This window comes from Crinia signifera, chromosome 2, assembly GCF_055691185.1.
Source record: "Crinia signifera chromosome 2, ASM5569118v1, whole genome shotgun sequence".
Taxonomy (NCBI): domain Eukaryota; kingdom Metazoa; phylum Chordata; class Amphibia; order Anura; family Myobatrachidae; genus Crinia; species Crinia signifera.
This window is the reverse complement of record NC_139218.1, coordinates 320,260,096-320,281,598: the sequence shown is the minus strand read 5'-3', so window position 1 is coordinate 320,281,598 and position 21,503 is coordinate 320,260,096. Positions and strand designations below refer to the sequence as shown.

The following is a 21,503-nucleotide window of genomic DNA, read 5'->3' as shown; positions in this document are numbered from 1 at the left end:
CACGCATCAGACCATTCCTCTCCACTGACGCGACCAAAATTCTCATTCACTCTCTTGTCATCTCCCGCCTTGACTACTGCAACATCCTTCTCTCTGGGCTACCTCTCACCCGCCTCGCACCTCTCCAATCCATTCTTAACGCTGCTGCTAGGCTCATCTTCCTCTCCCGCCGCTCTACCTCCGCCTCCCCCCTCTGTTTATCTCTTCACTGGCTCCCCATTCCTTTCCGAGTTCTCTTTAAACTCCTCACCACCACCTACAAGGCTCTCTCCTCCTCCACAGCTCCCTACCTCTCTTCACTGATCTCTATCCACACTCCCTCCCGTCCTCTTCGCTCCATCGCTGACCGCCGACTGACCTCTCACCTAATCACCTCCTCCCACTCCCGTGTCCAAGATTTCTCTCGTGCTGCCCCCCTGCACTGGAACAACCTCCCGCCACCCATCAGGCTATCTGATTCCCTTACCTCCTTCAAGCGCTCCCTCAAAACCCACTTTTTTCGACTAGCCTATCCCTCCTCCTAACCTCTTTTGATCCTCCTATCCTGCCTCCGTTCCCCTCCGTTCCTACTTATCCTATTGTATTTCGTTTGTCCACCCACCTATTTTGAGTATGTTAACTCTTATGAGCAGGGCCCTCCTTCCTCACGTACTCACCCTACCTCATTACCTCACCTGTGCTCCTATCCTGTTCTTCCCTTCCTCTACTTCATCTTCGGTCTCCTTGACTATTTTGACACCTACTTCTGAACTGATGCTGATTTTAGTTCTACCAGCTATACCCCTATTTATACTGTATCTTTCTACACACCCTGTACGTTACCTTGTAATTTGTTTTTTTTTGTTTGCTATGTACGGCGCTGCGGACACTTTGTGGCGCCTTATAAATAAACGTACTACTACTACTACTACTACTACTGTGGGGGCATACTAGTTGTTGGCACTGTGGGGGCATACTGCTTTCTGGCACTGTGTTCGGGCATACTGTACTAGTTGTTGGCACTGTGGGGGCATACTAGTTGTTGGCACTGTGGGGGCATACTAGTTGTTGGCACTGTGGGGGCATACTGCTTGCTGGCACTGCGTTCAGGCATACTGTACTACTTGTTGGCACTGTGGGGGCATACTACTTGTTGGCATTGTGGGGGCATTACTTGTTGGCACTGTGGGGGCATATTACTTGTTGGCACTGGGGGCATACGACTTGTTGGCACTGGGGGCATACTACTTGTTGGCACTGGGGGCATACTGTACTACTTGCTGGCACTGTGGGGGCATACTACTTGTTGGCACTGTGGGGGCATACTACTTGTTGGCACTATGGGGGCATACTACTTGTTGGCACTGTGGGGGCATACTGTACTACTTGCTGGCACTGTGGGGGCATACTACTTGTTGGCACTGTTGGCATACGACTTGTTGGCACTGGGGGCATGTTACTTGTTGGCACTGGGGGCATACTGTACTACTTGCTGGCACTGTGGGGGCATACTACTTGTTGGCACTGTGGGGGCATACTACTTGTTGGCACTGTGGGGGCATACTACTTGTTGGCACTGTGGGGGCATACTGTACTACTTGTTGGCACTGTGGGGGCATACTACTTGTTGGCACTGTGGGGGCATACTACTTGTTGGCATTGTGGGGGCATTACTTGTTGGCACTGTGGGGGCATATTACTTGTTGGCACTGTGGGGGCATACTACTTGTTGGCACTTTGGGGGCATACTGTACTACTTGCTGGCAATGTGGGGGCATATTACTTGTTGGCACTGTGGGGGCATACTACTTGTTGGCACTGTGGGGGCATACTAGTTGTTGGCACTGTGGGGGCATACTGCTTTCTGGCACTGTGTTCGGGCATACTGTACTAGTTGTTGGCACTGTGGGGGCATACTAGTTGTTTGCACTGTGGGGGCATACTAGTTGTTGGCACTGTGGGGGCATACTGCTTGCTGGCACTGCGTTCAGGCATACTGTACTACTTGTTGGCACTGTGGGGGCATACTACTTGTTGGCACTGTGGGGGCATACTACTTGCTGGCACTGTGGGGGCATATCTGGCACCATAGGGGCACAGATGGCACCGTGGGTGTATTCCTTTTTCTGGCACTGTGGGGGCATACCTGGCACCGCGGGAGCATATGTGTATCTGGCACTATCGGGGGCAAATGTGTATCTGGCAGTATTTGGGCATATGTGTATATGGCATTGCACTATTGGGGGCATATGTGTACCACAACCCCATTTTCATTGGATGCACCCTATGTGGCTACACCCAATTTTTGGCGCGTGCAGTTATGTATGCGGCATAGTGTGTCAGGGCCATTACAGTGTGTTGCATAATGTGTAAAGGGCATTATTTGGTTATTAGGCAGATTTTTTAATTTTTTTATTTTAGTAGCTCTTCGTGTGTACAGTTTGCCGCAAATAGCTCGCACCCCGAAAAAGGTTGGAGACCACTGCCTTAATCCATTAAAAAAGGTAATTTTTCAGCAAATGGTTACATAACTCCTTCATCCACTCACCTCTTTAATTACTGAACTACATTAAAATTGATTTAGCTGGTAAGCAAATGTGATAAATAATAATAATAATAATAATAATAATAATAATAATAATAATGATATTTATATAGCGCTTTTCTCCCAATAGGACTCAAAGTGCTGTACCATTGTCTTTACAGCTCGAAATACAAAATAAGCTTAACAGTGGATGTCAGTGAAATGCTTGAGTAAATAAGTATGTCTTTAGTCTATTTTTAAAGGATTCTACAGTGGGGGCTTCTCGCACTGTGCGAGGAAGAGAGTTCCATAGAGTTGGAGCAACAAAGTTGAAAGCTCGACCCCCAGATGAATTCAGGAAAATTCTGGGTACTGTTAGTAGTCCTTCTTCAGTGGATCGTAGTAATCGAGTAGGACAGTAAGGAATCAGAAGCTGCTGCAGGTACCTTGGGCCCTGGTCATGTAGGGCCTTGAAAGTGAGTAAGCCAATCTTGAAAACGATTCGCCATTTTACATGTAGCCAGTGAAGGGCGTAGAGAATGGGAGTTATGTCGCAGGAGCGGGGCTGGTTAATTAATAGTCTGGCGGCTGCATTTTGTACCAGCTGCAAGTGGTACAATTATTTTGCTGGAAGACCCAGGTAGAGAGCATTGCAGTAGTCTAGTCGTGATGATATAAATGCATGTATGACTTTAGGCGATTCTTTTGAGGGAAGTAAGTGCTTGATTCTGGCTATGTTTCTCAGATGAAAGAATGAGGATTTGATTGTGGCTGACACCTGATGTTTAAGTGTCAGGCCACTATCCAGGACAACACCGAGATTCCGCACATTATCAGAGTTTATTAGTGCTGTGCCCCCAGCTTAAGACCTGTCAGTTGGCTATGCTGCCGTCTTGTCCTGTGATTTATCATCAGGACTTCTGTTTTATCTGGGTTCAGTCTCAGCCAACTGGCACTCATCCATTCCTGGAGCTCAGCTAAGCAGCCATTTACAGTTGTTATTGTGTTATCGGTGCCTGGAGCAAAGGACAGGTACAGTTGTGTATCATCTGCATAGCAGTGGTAGACCAGGCCATGGCGTCTGATTATGTCACCAAGTGGAAGCATGTATACTGCAAAAAGCATGGGAGATAGTATAGAACCCTGTGGGACACCACAAGACAACGGCACTGGTGGTGAAGAGTATACTCCTGAAGAAACTCTCTGTGACCTGCCAGCAAGAAATGATTTGAACCAGCTAAGGACTGTGCCACCCAGGCCACAGAAATTCTTCAGGCACTCAATTAGAATCCCATGGCCAATGGTGTCAAATGCTGCAGAGAGGTCCAGAAGGATTAGGATTGAACAGTCTCCTCTATCCCTTGCATTTAGAAGATCATTGAGCACACATACCAGAGCTGTTTCTGTGCTATGTCTTCTCTTGAATCCTGACTGGAATGGATCATAAATTTCACGGATTGACAGGTGGGTCTCTAGTTGAGTTGCAACCATTTTCTCAATAACCTTTCCTAGAAAAGGAAGATTTGATACTGGCCTATAGTTGGTCATGCAGTCAGGGTCTAAATTAGATTTTTAAGAAGTGGTCTGACTATTGCTTCCTTTAGTGGTTCGGGAAAAACACCTGTCTGCAAAGAGCATTGAACTATTTTTGCGAATGCAGGGCTGATTATTTCCATACACCCTTAAAGAAGCTTGGATGGGGCAGGGTCCAGATCACAGGAGGAGGGACGCAACAGTCGGGAAATTCCAGCAATGTATTGTACATCCACTTGGTCAAAGATGTCCCATGAAGGCAGGTGTCTTACACTGGCAGGCTTGGTATGTTGGTACTCCTTTGGTGTCACTGTGGGGATTCCAGCCCGGATGATAGATACTTTATCTGCAAAGAATTTAGCAAACTCATTGCATCTTGACTGGGAGAGGGTTACATCAGGCTGCAGGTATGCTGGTTTGCAAAAGCATCTCCACTGTACGGAAAAGCTGAGCGGGCCTATTTTTTGCTGTCATGATCTCATTTGAAAGGAACTCTGTTTTCTTGCGGGTGATTGTTGATTGGTATATTCGGTACTTATGTATTATCTGGGCTCCCATGTTAAATGCACCCCATTTTTTCATACCCCTACTATCCAACTACGCATGGAGTTAATTTTATATAGACTGGCGAGCGCAGCGAGCCACCGTGCCCGAAGCGTGGCGAGGGGACGCGGTCTCATAAGAAAAACGGGAGCCCAGATATTACATAAGTACCGTATATTCCAATGTGTTTGATTAGATTTAATTTATCCTCTGCCAGGTTTGTCTACTGATGGCAGTAGGGAGCCTTCCATGGGTTTATGTTTCTATATAGTTACAAAACTATCATGAAATTCAATCTATTGGAGATCCAAGAATCAAAGATTATTAACTTATATACTCGAGTATAAGCTGACCTGAATATAAGCTAAGGCACCTAATGCCCCTTTCAGACCGCACTTTGTAAACGGTATATTGCCGTTTTTTTACCGTTTTAAAACGGTAATCTGTGCGGTCTGAAAGGTGCAGGACCACTTAACCGGTTAGAAAATACCGTTTTTTCTAACCGGTTAAAATGCAGGGTCCTACCCGTTTCAGAACCGGTATTTTAGGCTCAAAATTGGGTTCTGAAACGGTATTTAGGACCCAGCCAATGAGCTGGGTCCTAAATTTAGCACAGTGAATATTTAATGAGCGCTCATTAAATATTCACAGCACTGGAGCCGCCCCGCGCCCCCCCGCGCGCGTGTCGACACCCCCCCGCGCATGTCGACGCCCCCCCGTGCAGCGGGTACCTCTGTTGTGGATCCCGGCACTGCAGTTCTGTATGGTCGGAAGCACTTATGAAAAAAAGTGTCTTTCAGAAAATGGCTGCCCCATAGGAAAACCTGTTTAAAAAAACTGTCTTTCGTATGGGGGCAGCCATTTTCCAAAAGTCACTTTTCTTATAAGAAGAGTGCTTCCGACCATACAGAACTGCAGTGCCGGGATCCACAACGGAGGTACCGGCTGCACGGGGGTCGGTCGACACGGGGGGGTCGTCGACACGCGCGGGGGGTGTCGACACGCGCGCGGGGGGTCGTCGACACGCGCGGGGGGTGTCGACACGCGCGGGGGGTGTCGACACGCGCGCGGGGGGGAGCTGCACGGAGGGGCTGAAGGCTGCACTGGCTTTGACCCTGTATTTGGAAAGTTTCCAAAAACGGGTCTGCCAGTGTCAAAAAATCGGCACTTAAACGGTAATATACCGTTTAAGAGCTGCGATGTGAAAGGGGTTTTATCTGGCAGACCCGTTTTTGGAAACGTTTTCAAATACAGGGTCAAAGCCAGTTATGCCGTCTGAAAGCAGCATAATTTTACCACAAAAAAATGGGAAAACTTATTGGGCAGTATTCAATGCTCCCGATTCACCATTTTTTCAGCAAATCGGGCTGTTTTCACTCTCTGCGGTGAAAATCTGATTCACCCTATTCAATGTTCACTGTTCGCTGAAAGCGAACAGTGAATGCCGGACAGTTCTGTTTCATGCTTGCTGCAATTTGCTGTGTATTTCAATGGGGTTTTCACTGTGATTCGCCGAGAGTGTATTCAGTGCTAGAATGGAGAACTGCTTTCAGCATGATTTTCGCCGTGATTCACCGTTTTGCATTCAACATCTTTTTAAGGTGAACTGGAATGTGCTCTTTTAAAATAAAGGTTTTTTTTTTTTTTGGTGTCAAAAAATCAGTAATTTTATTATATGAAGGGGCATGCTATTTGGATTCATCTGCTTGCAGCACATGATTATATATTTCATTTTTTTTTTTTTTACACATGACATCACAGGGGGGCGGGGAGCCGCTCATTAGATATTCACTGTGCCTGGTCCCGCTCATTACATATGCATGAGCGGGACAGCTGCTGCTGCCTGTGTCCCCACCAGCCCTCCTAAACCATTCCGGTGCAGGCAGGGAGGCTTCCATCTCTCTGCCTTCCACCGTCCCCCCTGGCTCCCTGCGGCATTTGCCGGGGCGGTTAAAATTCGCCGTCAGCGGCAGCAAGCCTAGGGTGGAAAATGCAACAGCTACTGGTAAATTTCAAAAATAAAAATAGATACCAATAAAATTACATTAATTGAGGCATCAGTAGGTCGCACACAGAAGTGAACAGGTTCTTGCCCAGTACGGCACAGACAACACAGAGTCTGCTGGCGTGCAGGAGGAAAGAAGAAAGGTGATATCAGCAGTCATCGGACCATCCACAGAGGCTGCAGGTGCCCGCAGATGAGCGAGAGAGACCGGAGAACACCGGCACTGCACCGGAGAACAGGTAAAGTGGAACCCTCACTCAAGTATAAGCCGAGGAGTGCTTTTTCAGCATAAAAAATGTGCTGAAATTTTTGGCTTATACTCCAGTATATATGGTATATGATTAACAGAATGACTGGTGTATTGCTCAACATTCCTTCTCTATCACCTGACTTTTATCTTTTTTAGGGTCCCATTTATTAATGAGAGATATGCTTGTTATCCCTCTTAACTAATATTAAAAGTGCTTCAACCATTCAGCCAGTTTGCTGTTATTTCCAAACATTGGGGCAATTCAGACCTGATCGCAAAGCAACTTTTTTTTAATCAAATGGACAAAACCATGTTGAACTGCCGTTGGGGCAAATGTACCAGAGGATTAGATCTGGGCCAATCCTAGACAACCCTCAGCCCCAACTCCCCCCCCCCCCCCCCCCACCATGTATTGCGAGACGACTGCTGTTTACGCATTGGTGCAGATCTCCAAACATTCTAACAGGTCCTAATTAGGCCCACAGTCTATAAAAGTTAGTAGCTGATTAGTTGCACCATTTAAGATTCGTAACAAATGACAACAAGCATTTCATCATTATAAATGGGTCTATTATGTTAAGCACCATGTGGTATATTTGCTTTGCATTTAACGCAGATTTTCCTCCAATGGTCCAGGATTTAGGAATATTCGTTGGCTCAGCAGAGATGCTTAAACAAATTGGTTGAGGTGCTTATTAAGTCACCTGTGGCAGGGCCGGATTATAATGGAGGCGCAAGGGGTCAGTGCCCCTGGGCCCCCCTCTAGCTAGGGGCCCCCTGTGGTTGTCATGTATTTTTTAAAAATAACATGTTTAAGTTATGTTTTTTTTTTTTTAGCTAAATGTTTTGTGCATGGGTGGGGTAGTGCTGCAGTTTCACCTATCTGCCAATGTGACAATGATTTATGGTGCTGAGCATCGGGAGCCAAGGCACACTGATTGCACAAGTGTGCAGTGCATTTCTGGGAGTTGACTAAGTCCCATGACACTTTGCACCAGAGGACAGAGGCTGAGAAGTTTGTGCTGAGCTCTGATTGGTGGAGCTCATTACATGCTTCTCAGGTCCATGGAGAACAGCAGCAGCAGCTTAGTCATAGGAGGGTTTTTAATCAGAGGCAGCACTAGGACTGTGAGGTCTCCTCCAGAGTAAGGGGCAGAGGGACAAACACAGGCTTTTCATGTGGTGTGTGTATATATATATATATATATGGGGTCTATTATTATTCCGAGTGCTGCCAACCCCCTGTCTATATATATATATATATATATATATATATATATATATCCCCTGCAGGTAACCATTGACCAAGTTTATTCTGCCTTTACTCTATGTTTGGACAGTATAATATTCGCCCATGCAGTGTGCGGCCAGTAATGACAAGTGCAAGGGGGCCCCCCGCTCTAAAGTACCCCGGGCCCCCCAAAGGCTTAATCTGCCACTGACCTGTGGCCAAGCATGGATAAACTTTAAACCTGGTCTGTTGGGGTGCTTTGAGGACCTCTGATTTAATGTTTTTACCGTTTTAAATCCAGCTGCCAGAATTGACAATGACCCAGTGCTTCTAAAAGCCAACCAGACTAGTCCATACCTCCCAACATTTGATCTTAGTGCCGCAGCACAGTACGCACTCCATAGGCGCGCCTGCTGAATTTTAGGGGGTGTGGCCTAGCAAAAAGGGTCCGTGACCTGTGCTCGCGGCACTGCCGTGAGGTCACACCCCATTTTCGCCGCTGTGGGGGCATGCCCAGCACCTCTGTGAGCTTCTGGCTATGCCCCCAGCCCCTCTGGCTGCAAAAATAGATGCTGTGCGCATGGGCACAGCGTCTATTCACGGACGACAGGGGGGACTCCCAACCCACAGTGGGACACTGTCGGCCACGGGAGGGATGCGGGAACGTCCCAAATAAACGTGATGTTCCCACGATAAGGAGGACAGTTGGGATGTATGCTAGTCTAAGAGAAATTAGAAGAATATAGAGTACTGTAACTATAGGCAAACACAGGGGATTGTGTGTGTGTGTGTGTGTGGGGGGGGGGGGGGGGGGTCTGTGGGGGGGTCTGCTGGTTTGCCTTGGCAATTTTAAAATCTTGTTTGCTGTGCCACGAGTAGAAAAAGTTTGAAAATCACTGCTATAGACCGTTTATAGTGTTAAATATTAATACAGTATCCAGTGTATAAAATGACCGATGTTTTCATTAATGTCCAAGGTGGTTATTAGGCTCTTCTATCGCTCCGCCAGACTCTTGCTCTTGCTCCAATATTCCCCAGGGAGGAAGATGGTGGATTGCATTTGGAAACCCCCTCTAATAATCCTGCATTTGCCACTGTTGTATAAAAGACATTCCGTCTTCCAGCCTGTGTAGAAGCTGCTTTGGCATGCGTGCTGCATACTGCTTTCCCAGGGGACTCGTAACGTGACAAAGAAAATCTACTGCACACTTTCCATGATAGAAAGTTGAAGTTGCCAGGGAGTTTATGTGTAGAATGCAGTCCTGTAATGTGCGCTGGTGCTGGCAGGGAGAATTAATGTTCCGCTGGATAGAGTTCTGTTTTTTTCCCGCTTTTACTCCACAACACTTTTGTATGGCTCTATCCTTCCATACATCTACAGTTTTTCTAGGCAATCTATTTATCTCTCATATCTCCGCCATGCATACAGTAAATAGATATGAGATTACATGAGACACTGCACAATTTTATTTAAATAGCAGTTTAGGGGAGGTGCCAGTAATTGAAAGCCTGTCTGATGAGTCCGGTGGGATGCTGCTGCTGCTGCTTCTAGATGTGCTGTGTATCAACAAGCTGTCACAGAGAGCGGAGTTACTGATCACCTCTAAATCATCCCTGTCTTCCACACCTTACCTCAGCTCTTTCCTTTCTCAGGAAAACACAATTACAGTATATTTAAAGGTATCTTAAATCATTCTTTTTATCTATTTTTCCTTAGCCAAGGACAGTTAAAGTCATGGCTAGGCTTTTTTATTGTAGTAAATCATTTATTATTTATTTATTAACAGTTTCTTATATAGCACATACATATTCCGCAGCGCTTTACAGAGAATATTTGAACGTTCACATCAGTCCCTGCCCCAGAGGAACTTACAATCTATATTCCTGACCACATGTACATGCACACTCAAACACATTCATTCTAGGGTAAAGTTTTGTTAGAAGCCAATTAACCTACCAGTATATTTATGGATTGTGGGAGGAAACCAGAGTACCCGGAGGAAACCCACGCAAGTACGGGGAGAATATACAAATTCTGCACAGTTAGGGCCATGGTGGGAATTGAACCCATGACCTCAGTGCTGTGAGGCAGTAATGCTAACCATTACACCATCCGTACTGCCCCCATGCATGTTGTAAATGCATGGTGATAGTTATGGGGATGGAACCTATTAGTTCCAAAGTATATATATCGCAACATATGTAATCGTAACATATATATCGTAACATATGTAACATTTGTAATGGGTTGGCAAGGAAGGCGTTATTAAGATTAACTTCAGTCAAAATTTGTTAAATAATGGTTGCGACTAAAACTCCCCAACTGTAACATGGTGACGACTCAACTCCCCATTTAATTTAACCACCTCGGTGGTATGCCTGGAAATTTTCCGGGCTCTATCAGGAAAGGGATATAAAACAATATCCAAGCAATTGAGAACCAGCAGTGTTCAAAGTCTAATTAAGAAGTGGAAAATGAGGGATTCTGTGGACACCAAATCACGGTCAGGTAACAAAAATTTCAGCCACAACTGCCAGGAAAATTGTTTGGGATGCAAAGAAAAATCCACAAATAACTTCAGCTGAAATACAGGTCTCTGAAAAAAAGTGGTGTGGTTGTTTCAAGATGCAAAATAAGGAGGCATTTGAAGAAAAATGGGCTGCATGATCGAGTCGCCAGAAGAAAGCCATTACTACGCAAATGCCACAAAGCATCTCACTTACAATACTCCAAACAGCACAGTGACAAGCCTCAAAACTTCTGGAACAAAGTCATTTGGAGTGATGAGACCAAAATTTAACTTTTTGGCCACAACCATAAACTTTACATTTGGAGAGGAGTCAACAAGGCCTATGATAAAAGGTACACCATTCCTACTGTTAAACACAGAGGTGTATCGCTGATGTTTTGGGGATGTGTGAGCTACAAAGGCACTGGAAACGGTCAAAATTGATGGCAAGATGAATGCAGCATGTTATCAGAAAATACTGGAGGAAACTTTGCACTCATCAGCCTAGAAGCTGCACATGGGACGTACTTGGATGTTCCAACATGACAATGATCCAAAACAGAAGGCCAAGTAGATCTGGCATTGGCTACAGCAGAATAAAATGAAGGTTCTGGGGTGGCCATCTCAGTCTCCTGACCTCAATATCATTGAGCCACTCTGGAGAGATCTCCAGTTCATGGTATTAAGAACTGGGGTATGTAAACTTTTGATCAGGGTAATTTGGGTAGTTTCTGTTGTCATTATGATTTTAAAAGAGTAAACACAGTTGTTTGACAAAAATTGGCTTCACCCAACCACCAACCATGAGTGAAAGAAAAGTTTGTGAGTTATCATTCAGATTCTCTGACAAATGGCCCGAAAATCACAAATTCTGCTAGGGTATGTAAACTTATGAGCACAACTGTACCTCCTCTAAATACCTGATTGGCTAACTTGCGTAAATAACAAAAGAAATCAAACCTCACTAATAAATCTGCCTAGCGATAGTCTTTTAATATTTATCCCAAATTTAAAGACTTAAATAATCTCGGGTCTATGCGGTCCTCGCTTAGTCCAGTTTCGGTTTGTGTTTTGTGTTGGAAGCTTCAGCAGTTTGGAGGCATGCTACCTACTTTGTCCCCTGTGTCCTGGGCAGCTGAATCCCTGGTAAATACACACTTGTCAGATAATTAGGACATCAGGCCCCATAGTAACCAGATAAACTGGACAAGTGTGTACTGTGTTCCCTTAGCGGTCCGACCCTTTTACCCAAGCCTGGTCAGGTCAAATGGTTTTTAAACTTGCTTATAAATCAGGTGACCTGACCACCAAACAGCTGACTAATATGCGAGTGTGTAGGTTGCTGGGACCAAAGCTGGAGACCAATCTCCAGTCTCTGCACATCGGCACACCTTCTGCATCAAACACCTGCCAACATCAATGGCACTGCCCTGCAGCCAGAGGAATAACAGCTGGTGCAGCAGTACTTATGGCAATGCCATATAGTGAGCAATCCCAACAATGCCATCTGTTGAAGTGGCAGGACCCAGCTGAGGCTGCAGGTATGGTGGCAGGGCTGGATCCTGGATACCCATAACTGCAAAGGTAAGCAGCGGTGGCAGTAGGATTGCACAATCTGATATGGAGTCTTATCTCCTGAGAATATGGGTACAAACAAACATGACTATCAGTGTTCTGCAGCATCAAGGGTTACCCTTCTGTAGAGATCTATAACAATATATAAAACATAGATGCAAAAGTAACCTTGACTGCCAACTATGTTTTATAGTGCACAGGGAAAGATTAGATGTGAGCCAAGTCTCTATTTCAAGGTGAATTGATGAAATATCAACGGACATCTTCAGGTCAAATGTAGAAACTTTAATATGAGTCAAATTCTTTTATCAGACAGCAGAAAAGTTAATAAAAAAACCCGGTACTTATGTAGTATCTGGGCGCCCGATTTCTAAATCGGGTCGGATCGGGCACATCGTATCGCATGCGACCATCGGATGCGATGCGATGCGATGACCCGATTTTTCCATAGGAATCAATGTTAAAATGGACTGAGTCCATTTTAACATGGAATTCAATGGGAAAAAGGGGTCCTTTTCATACCCCTACTATCCAAGTGGGCATGGAGTTGGATATAAACCTGTGGCGAGCGTAGCGAGCCACCGAACCCGAAGCGTGGCGAGCGTAGCGAGCCCCGCGAGGGGACACAGAATACCGCCCTCTCGCGGGGCTCGCGTCGCTCGCCACGCTTCGGGCTCAGTGGCTCGCTACGCTCGCCACAGGTTTATATCCAACTCCATGCCCACTTGGATAGTAGGGGTATGAAAAGGACCCCTTTTTCCAATTGAATTCCATGTTAAAATGGACTCAGTCCATTTTAACATTGATTCCTATGGAAAAATCGGGTCATCGCATCTGATTGTATGCCTTAACTTAAGGCATAAAATCAAAAACTCGGCAGCCCAGATACTACATAAGTACCAAAAAACCCATAAAAAAAAAGAAAAAGATATGACTTTAACTCTTAACTCTGTAACACCAGACATAAGGAGAGTATTACTTTAATGCATTAACCCTTTGAGTGCCAACATTTTTGTGAGAGATGTGTAAAATATCCTCTTAAATGCCAGCGTCGCTCACATTTGTTATATAAATTCAACTAAAAATGTTGCATAAAAAAATTATATTTCCTATATAAGGTAAACATCACAGGTCATTATCATGAATAAAAATGTTTGCTTGACAATTTTTAGAGTTATTTTGACAAATTAATTTGGCACTCAAAGGGTTAAGTTTATTTTAAGGATGGACTAGTAAAAGTTCAGTGTGGCAGAGTGACAGACTGCTCCATGCAAGGAAGAGCTTCAAAGCTGTCTCCACCAACACCATATTAATTCAAGGCCTATTGGTGTTTGTTCTGTGATGGTGACGTAGCTATACACGCAAACTGCTATGAGGCCTGCCAGAATATCCCTTTAAATCACCTATAATAATTTAAACAAGGACTGTGGCTGATTAAAACCAAGTGAAATGCAGGCTTTAAATTAGCCAGCCAAACATAGGCCCTTATTCTGATTGACGCGGACTTTACCGCATTCTTACGGATCGCGTCTTTTCGCCGTCTGCGCATGCGTGGAGAACGCAACGCGCATGTGCCACGCCTAGACTCCGTACCAGTTCGGCAAAATCCCGTCCAAAACTGTTGCCCGCAATCAGTCGGGAAATATGGGCGTATTATGGGCGTCATGCGGAATGGCACATGGGCGTAGTTTCAAAGTGGGCAAAACGGGGCGGAAACATGGGCGGACACGGGGGAGTACACTTATGTTGGGGGGCGTACATTCGGAAACCACTCCGAATGCACGCGATCAAAAAGGGCAGAAATGTGCGGTGTCCACAAGTGTACTATTGCTTTGCGTACACCACTCGTTCATGCGGTAGGCGAACGTACGCCTAATGACTACAACCATTAACACCTGAACCCAATAGAATCTACTCCTTTACTCATTACTCACTAATAGGACGCTTGTCAGTGCTTTAATTGAAACCATTGCACTTCAATTGCTGTAAGGGTTAATGTGTGCAATGCATGTGTTAGGCATGCTTGTAAGGATATATTGGAATCTAATTGATTCCAATTCCAAATAAGCAGTTTTTTATGAGGATAGGTAATTGAATAAGTGGGTCATGTGATGTATAGCAGAAGATACTTCATAGTGGGTTGTTTGGCGTAAATACTCCGCTTACGTGCGGTAGCACCGCTTGGCTCCCGTTCGGATGCGGTATTCCCGAGCATACTCTGTAATACTCTGTAATACCGTGCCGAATCGGAGTGTTTCTCCCGCACACGCATGGTTTGTATGTCGTCCGTAAACACGCCCTGTTCTTAAAGAGTGAGTCCGTCCGAATGCGGAGGACACGTGGGCGTTTCTACGGACGATGGCCGCACGCGGCAAAACACCGTGGCGTGCGGACCGCACCGTAAGAATGCGGGAATATCCGCACCGATCAGAATAAGGGCCATACTTTGTAAATCATCGGTGTAAAAGTAATGCTGATAAGATATGATTCCACAATTTAATGAATTTAGTACATAGTTGTCATATTTTCGTTCAAATGAAAATATAAATAGCGATACAGACAGTTACTAATCACTAGAGACAGGATTATATGCATTTGCATATTTGCATATGTATTTGCATATTTTGCCCATTATTTCTCACTGGTTATTGCATATTTTACCCAAAATCTAGTGATAGTGCATATTTTTCCAAAGGGGGCACTTCATGTATTAGGCCCCACCCCCTTTCCACCCGCGATTCAGGGCACTGCTTTGCCCTGCTGCTGGCCAGGTAGTGGTTGAGTGTGCAGGCCGGGCAACCAAATTCTGTCCAGTTACCTCAGTGAACGGTCCTTTTCCACTTATAAAAATATTTTGAGTGATCGAAGAAGACACAATCTTACTTCCGAACAGTTGGAACAGTACCTGATTGTTTTTAAGTTTTCAAGAGTAACAAAATGTTAAATAATTGTTAATTATCAATATGTTATTCTACTGCTTACTAATTGTATGCTGATTTTTAAATAAATATTTAAAAAAAAAAAAAATTTTTATGTTGCATATAATCCTGTCTCTAGTAACCACATCAATAATTGATACATAGGCATGGGCGTAACTTCAAATTTTGCGCCCCCCCGCCAAAGTTTTCTGGTGCTCCCCCCTCCCCGCCACCCATATACTAACCTGTCCGGCTGTCAGCGATGCGAGTGGGAGCTGGGATGCCTGTCGGCGCTGCGGTGGTCCCGGCTCCCGTCCTGGCTTCATTCTGATATGTAGAACGGACCATCACAAAATGTCCGCCCCCATACAGCAGACAGTTTCAGAAAACAGTGTGCTATATGGGGGCGGACATTTTATGATGGTCCGTCTCCATAGGCTCAGAATGAAGTCAGGACGGGAGCCGGGACCACCGCAGTGCTGACAGGTAAAGCTGCGGGGCATGGGGGTTGGGGGGACATTACAATAGCACCGCAGCCCCCCGGCGCCTGCACTTACACTGCACCTCCCCGCGACCGCGGGGGCTGCGGTGCTATTGTTACGCCACTGTACATAGGTCCTTTAGATGTAAATGTCTGCCCTTGCTGAGGGGGAGGAGGTAAGGGCTTTCACTGGTGTCCAGTTTCCACTAGTCCCATGGAAGGTGCCGGCAGGACATTGTAGACAAGCTAGCATCCAAAAGGATTTAAGCACATCCAATTAGGCCACTTTTATTAAAACGTGGCACCAATTGTGAGTAATCACAACTTGCGGGTTGGAACAGCTAATCGAGAACAGCTGCGGTGAGCCAATCATGGATTGCCACGCCACAGCTCATCTTACTTGTGACACCTTGGATTAAATGCCGCAGAATGGGAGAACACAGTCCACCAGCGGATACGAAACAGTGAACTACTAAGGAGGGGAAGAGCTCCGGTGGTTTAGGAAGAGGACAGAAGTCAGTGAGACCCAGCGAGAAGACAGCACTGGCGGCAGCTGTGGTCCCAGAAATGATGAAGCAATGTGGTTGGCGTGGCGGAACAGAGAAACTGATGACCAAAGAACAGTATGGTAGTGGAAAGCAAAAGAGCATTGTTAAGCACCCCACCACAGGCTCTTCCAACAAACCATATAAGCAGCCTTGGGTCACCTACACCTGTTTATTACTCTCCTAGGCCCCCAGAGTATTCAGATGTTGAGGGGCAGACACAGGCAGTAGGCCTAGGCAGTGGCTAGGAGGAGGCTTGGTGGTACTGAACCTTGAGGGGCTTTAGACTTTAGGCCTGAGCTACTTCACCCTGCACTGACAGGCAGGCGCTAGGCCGATGCCCACAAGATACACATACCTGCCAATGTAGGCAGGCTTTAAGCTTCCAAGAAGAGACATCACCGCTAGCCAATAGATCAGCAGTCAATCAGGAGCAGCTGCTTCTTATTGTCTTTTGTCTGCGAGCTGTGCGCGGCTGCAGACGATGCTGAATTTGAACTGGGGGCCACTATCTTTCCATTGCTGGCTGCTGTCTGTGATCTGCAACCAGGCAACTTGGTGTTCCTGACAAACAGGGAGCACCACCTCCCATCCCCATCTGGTCATTCCAGATGTATGACTTGTCAGATTTTCTTCACCACCAGCCCATCCTACCCTGACCCCCCCCCCAGGTCCAGCACTACCTGTTCTGTGCCACCCCACCAGATCCAGTCCCCTCTGCTCTGTGCAACCCCATTCCCCTCCCCAATCTAGCCTTTCATGTCCTATGCCTCCCCATGTCAAGCCTGGTCCAGCCTTCTTTGTGCAGTACCACCACTATTCCCCCCCCCCCACACACTTGCAATCTCTGTAACGACCCCCACCACAGGTTCAACCTTCTCTTCCCTGCACAATCCCTGATCCAGACCTTCCTGTACTGCACCGATGTCAATCCCTATCTGACACCCTGCTTCACTGCTGGTGAATAGACCTGAATCCATTCACTTCACATTACACATGATTGGCTGCTGTAAGAGAAGAGGGTGGAGAGGACACGGTGGCAGTAAGATATGACTCTCCGCTGCTCTTCTCCCCTCATTCTGCCACCCTCAGATGTCAACATTTTTTGACAAGTGAAAATGTAAAGTTGAGCTTTCCATCTCTCAATCGCTCTCCCCATACTGGTGCATGTGAAAGTAACCTACTCTGAATAAAACGGAGCATTGAAAAGCCCTGCCATAACTATTTAAAGGGTTTTTCAAAGCTTTATAAATGGAGCAAATAGAGTAAATACTTGTACACAATACCCTTCCATTGAAGCTCTACACTGAGGTCCCTTTCTCCATCTCTTGCCTTTCTCACCCTGACCCATCTTTTATTCCATCAAATAGTAACAAACCTGTTCATATATCAGTTATGTTTTTTCATTGACCAGTTCTAGAACTCTTATACTTGCCTACCTTCCCAGAGTGGGCAGGAGGCAAGCCTCCCGCATGTCAGTGTACCCCCACAAATACTACCTCCGCAGGTGAAAATCAAACGATTTGTGGTTCTTTGGGTAGGAGGCAGGGCTAAAATTATGCAAATTGCTTGATGACATCAAACTTCGTCCCGGAAGTCCCTCTGAGAGTCTCCTCTCTGGGTTTCTTCCACAGAGGAGACATAAGAAATAGGTAAGTATGATTACCCTCTTAGATTCTGGATGGTCTCAACCTTCTGTACAAATTGTTTTATGTGCTGTTAAATAATTTTGATTGATGTGCTAAAGAACTCTGGGCCTAATACAGATTTCATTGGAATTGCTGTGACAGCAGTTATAATGTTTTATGGTAATGCAGTACGGGTGTTTCTTACAAGCAGAAGTTTCCTGCTGAGGTAGGAATGTGAGCTGCATCCTAGGGCGCATAATCACATCAAAGATTGCACTATTGGGGGGCATGTGACAACCATGGTCGCTTGCAAGCCGCCCATTGCAGAGGCCAGGAAATCTCTGTTCAATGACGAGAGGTCCCATTCACTAGTGCGATATGGCCACTTTTCATCCGAGTATGAGCTTTCGGAATGAGGGAACAGATGAAAACTGGCCATATCGCATACTTGCCTACCCTCCCGGAATGGCTGGGAAGCTTCCGAAATTCAGGTCCCCCTCCCGGCCCTGCAAAGGATGGGCAAACATCCTCCATTTATCTAGGCATCCTACACCACCAGTGAAATATCAGCATTCGTGGCTCTTTGGGGATGGGTGGGGCTAAACAGCTGCAAATCGCAGCGGCGACCTCCTCTTGCATCCTAAATAATTGTCTGCTGTAAGGCTGCGGCCATTTTGCAAGTGATATTTAAAATGTAACAGGAAAATCACCGGAACCGCAGACAGGAGGATCTGCTGGTCCCGGCGGGCCAGTGGCGGCAGATCATGCAGCGGTAAGGGGGTAAGAAAAGGGGGGGATGGGGACGCACAAGTTTTGGTGGCAGGGGGTGCACAAAATTTTTAGTTACGCCACTGGCAGAGTTACAATGTTTATGATTCTGAATCTGAGTGCGCACAGTGCAAAAACAAATGACAAGATCCATGTGCAAACTGGACAGTGGAAGATGGTCATGAACCTAATATAACTTATATTGGTTATAAAAATCTTATAATTTATATAAGCTAATGTAGGCAATAGTGGCACAAGAATGGCATGTGTGTGGGCTTCCACCATCCACCAACTCTGGATATACTGTATATATTGTTGGCTAAATGGTTGACCAATGACCATGATACAATATATATTTACTGTATGTGCAGCCAGAGATCAACCTCACTCATTTTGCCCTGACTGCCAACTGACCGGATTGGTCCCATTGTGTCTATGAGACATGGGCAGCCTGCTAAAAGATGGCCATGATCCTCATACTGAAGAGAAAAGCAGCCCAGCACCTCAGATGCCTGATATGTTGAGAAGAAGCAGCAGGCAGTGACAGCAGTGTTTTTACTAAGCTGAACTATTCACATTAAATCTCACATACATTTAAACAGTCACCACATTGTTTGATGTACACTGGGGCTGATCTGGTGATTTCATCCCTCTGTATAGCTCTGCAAATGTCTGGCTACAACTGCGGTTGTCTAAATGTGTGTACAGTCCATGCACTGTTTTCATGTGCTGTACCAGGAATGTGTAGAAACCATAACATCTTCCCTATGCTAATTACTTCTATTCAAAATGAAACCCTGACAGACCGTAATGAGACAACAGTAGATTTCATGCATCTAAGTGACATCTTCCCATCAGACTGTGATAACTCATACATAACAGCCATCGCTGTGTCTGACAGCTGGGTACAGTATGCTGCAACAGGGCAGTGATTAGTAGAGGACGTCTATGATAGGAGAAGAGGAGCGGAGAGTCAGGTGGCTGTGCACTGTGTGTACTGTATTTTGTAGTGAATGGAAAAACATGATATGACATGAATGCATATGAGAGTCCTGGTGACTGTAGCTGGGTGAGGCTGCGTTACAATATTAGCTGCTTGTGCCAGCTACAGGAGGTTTAGCACAAGTTAATGTGATGGGAATTTCTTTCTTTCTAGTTCTGGAAAATTGATGCTGTAGTTGTAATTTTCCAAAACAAGATCATACTGTATTATAGCAATCTAGAAATACATTGGTAGAGCAAAGTGTCATAGGCAAGGCATAAGCAATAACAGAAGACTCTTTTGCAGACCTAAAGAGACCAATAAATGGTCAGCGGATAACTTAATTTAAGGGATCGGTGGGTTGCTGAATGGTGCTGCAGAACATAGCAAGTTTGATATATGGAGGAAGCCCCCTGCAGTTCCACCCCATGCAGAATTGGAGGCAATTGACATGCACTTAGATGCTAGCAGGCACATATTGCTGCTTTGTCCCCATGCTGCAGCTAGACTCTCTCCCACATTTCCTTTAAGCCTATGTTATTTCACAGAAGTCTTTGAGTTATACTATTGCCTACAATGCACAGAACCATCATATATACTGACCAGTTCTGTCCCCAGGTTCTGCTGAGTGCTGATGATCATTGTGGCAGGGAAGATGTTGCTTGTTCCTTATGGAGTTATAGTAGAGTATGTCTCCGCTCCCTCAGCAGTGCAGGAATGGGGATGCCTCAGCACAACTCAGTGTGTTTCTCACGCAGCCAGAGAAAGCCAATCTAGTATTGACCAGGGGAATTAATCAGAAAGACAGCATAAAAAAAAACTCTCTCAGCGAAATTATCCACGGTGAGGAAAAGGAGGCTGTGTGGAGCTGAACGGTTGTTGGAAGGAGGGAAGGAAGGCGAGCTCAGAGTCCTGACTTCATGCAACAAATATCATAATATAGGTATCAGTCTCATAGCAGAGAACATCCTACAAAAACTTCCATAACTATATATCTACAGTATGGGGGCAATTCTGTGGTCAGTTCTGAAAGCAGGTCCTGATGTACCTTTACCCATTTTCCCTCACACACTATGGCCCTTATTCAGATCTGAGCTCAGTACAAATTTGTTTGGAGAATGGGCAAAACCATGTGCACTGCAGGTGGGGCAGATGTAACATGTGCAGAGAGAGTCAAATTTGGGTGCGGTGTGCTGAAACTGACATCTAAATTTCAGTGTAAAAATAATGCAGCCAGTATTTACCCTGCACAGAAACAAAATAACTCGCCCAAATCTAACTCTCTCTGCTCTCTCTATAGATGTTACATCTGCTCCACCTGCAGTGCACATGGTTTTGCCCATTTTCCAAACAAATTTGTACTGAGCTCAGATCTGAATAAGGCCCTATATAAGTACATGGGATTGGGCAGTACTATTTTTCTGGAAAAGTAGGTCCAGGAACTCCAGGTCTGGGGGTGGGTCAATTAAATAATTAAAAAAATCTATATATACGTAATAGCGAGATAGATGTATATATTGTATTTAGAAACAAAGGCGATCACAGGTGACTTTAAAATAACTTATCTTATGGAAAGTATATTCTCAGTTCCTGATGATGTCATATTTAATTAGAGGTTCAGAAACTGAGTTCCTGCTGGTTCCTGCTGAAAAATACTGAGTACTGGGCAGATGAACTCAGATTCTGTACAATAAGAGGAGGTGCTCACTCTAGTCCCCACTACGACCCGATGCCCTGTTCACACTATTGATCAACCTACTAATACCATCTACAATTGGGTCTCCACTGCAGATGTTTTGCTACCATACCCGCCATTAACATCAATGGCTATAAACTTCCACTGGCTAAGGAGAAGACAGGTATATCCAGCCTCTTGCAACCATACAGCGCCTACCATCTCTCCAGAGGAAAAGCAACCTCGCCAACAATACCGGTTTATTTCAACAATACCAAAATAGCGATTTGGAGAAACCCTTTGCAATTGGGACACTATACGAGACCTATATGGGACACAATCCAACTGGAGGCAAC

The 21,503-nt window shown here is 45.5% G+C and overlaps 1 protein-coding gene across 6 annotated transcripts in view; it reads right to left on the bottom strand.

The window, feature by feature from the left end:
* Window positions 1-20,448, bottom strand: part of LOC146057646 (inactive dipeptidyl peptidase 10-like) — a 110,892-nt gene extending 90,444 nt beyond the window's left edge. The window contains exon 1 of one of the 6 annotated variants that reach the window (XR_014469758.1): window positions 20,076-20,446. Coding sequence is in view for 5 of the 6 variants with exons in the window: in XM_083169127.1 (XP_083025253.1) it covers window positions 20,076-20,114 (39 nt within the window). In the remaining variant the exon portion in view is untranslated. Of the gene's footprint in view, window positions 1-20,075 lie in introns of all 6 variants that reach the window. The other 5 variants (XM_083169127.1, XM_083169128.1, XM_083169123.1 and 2 more) reach the window with 5 other exon arrangements.
* Window positions 20,449-21,503: the final 1,055 nt, after the last annotated feature.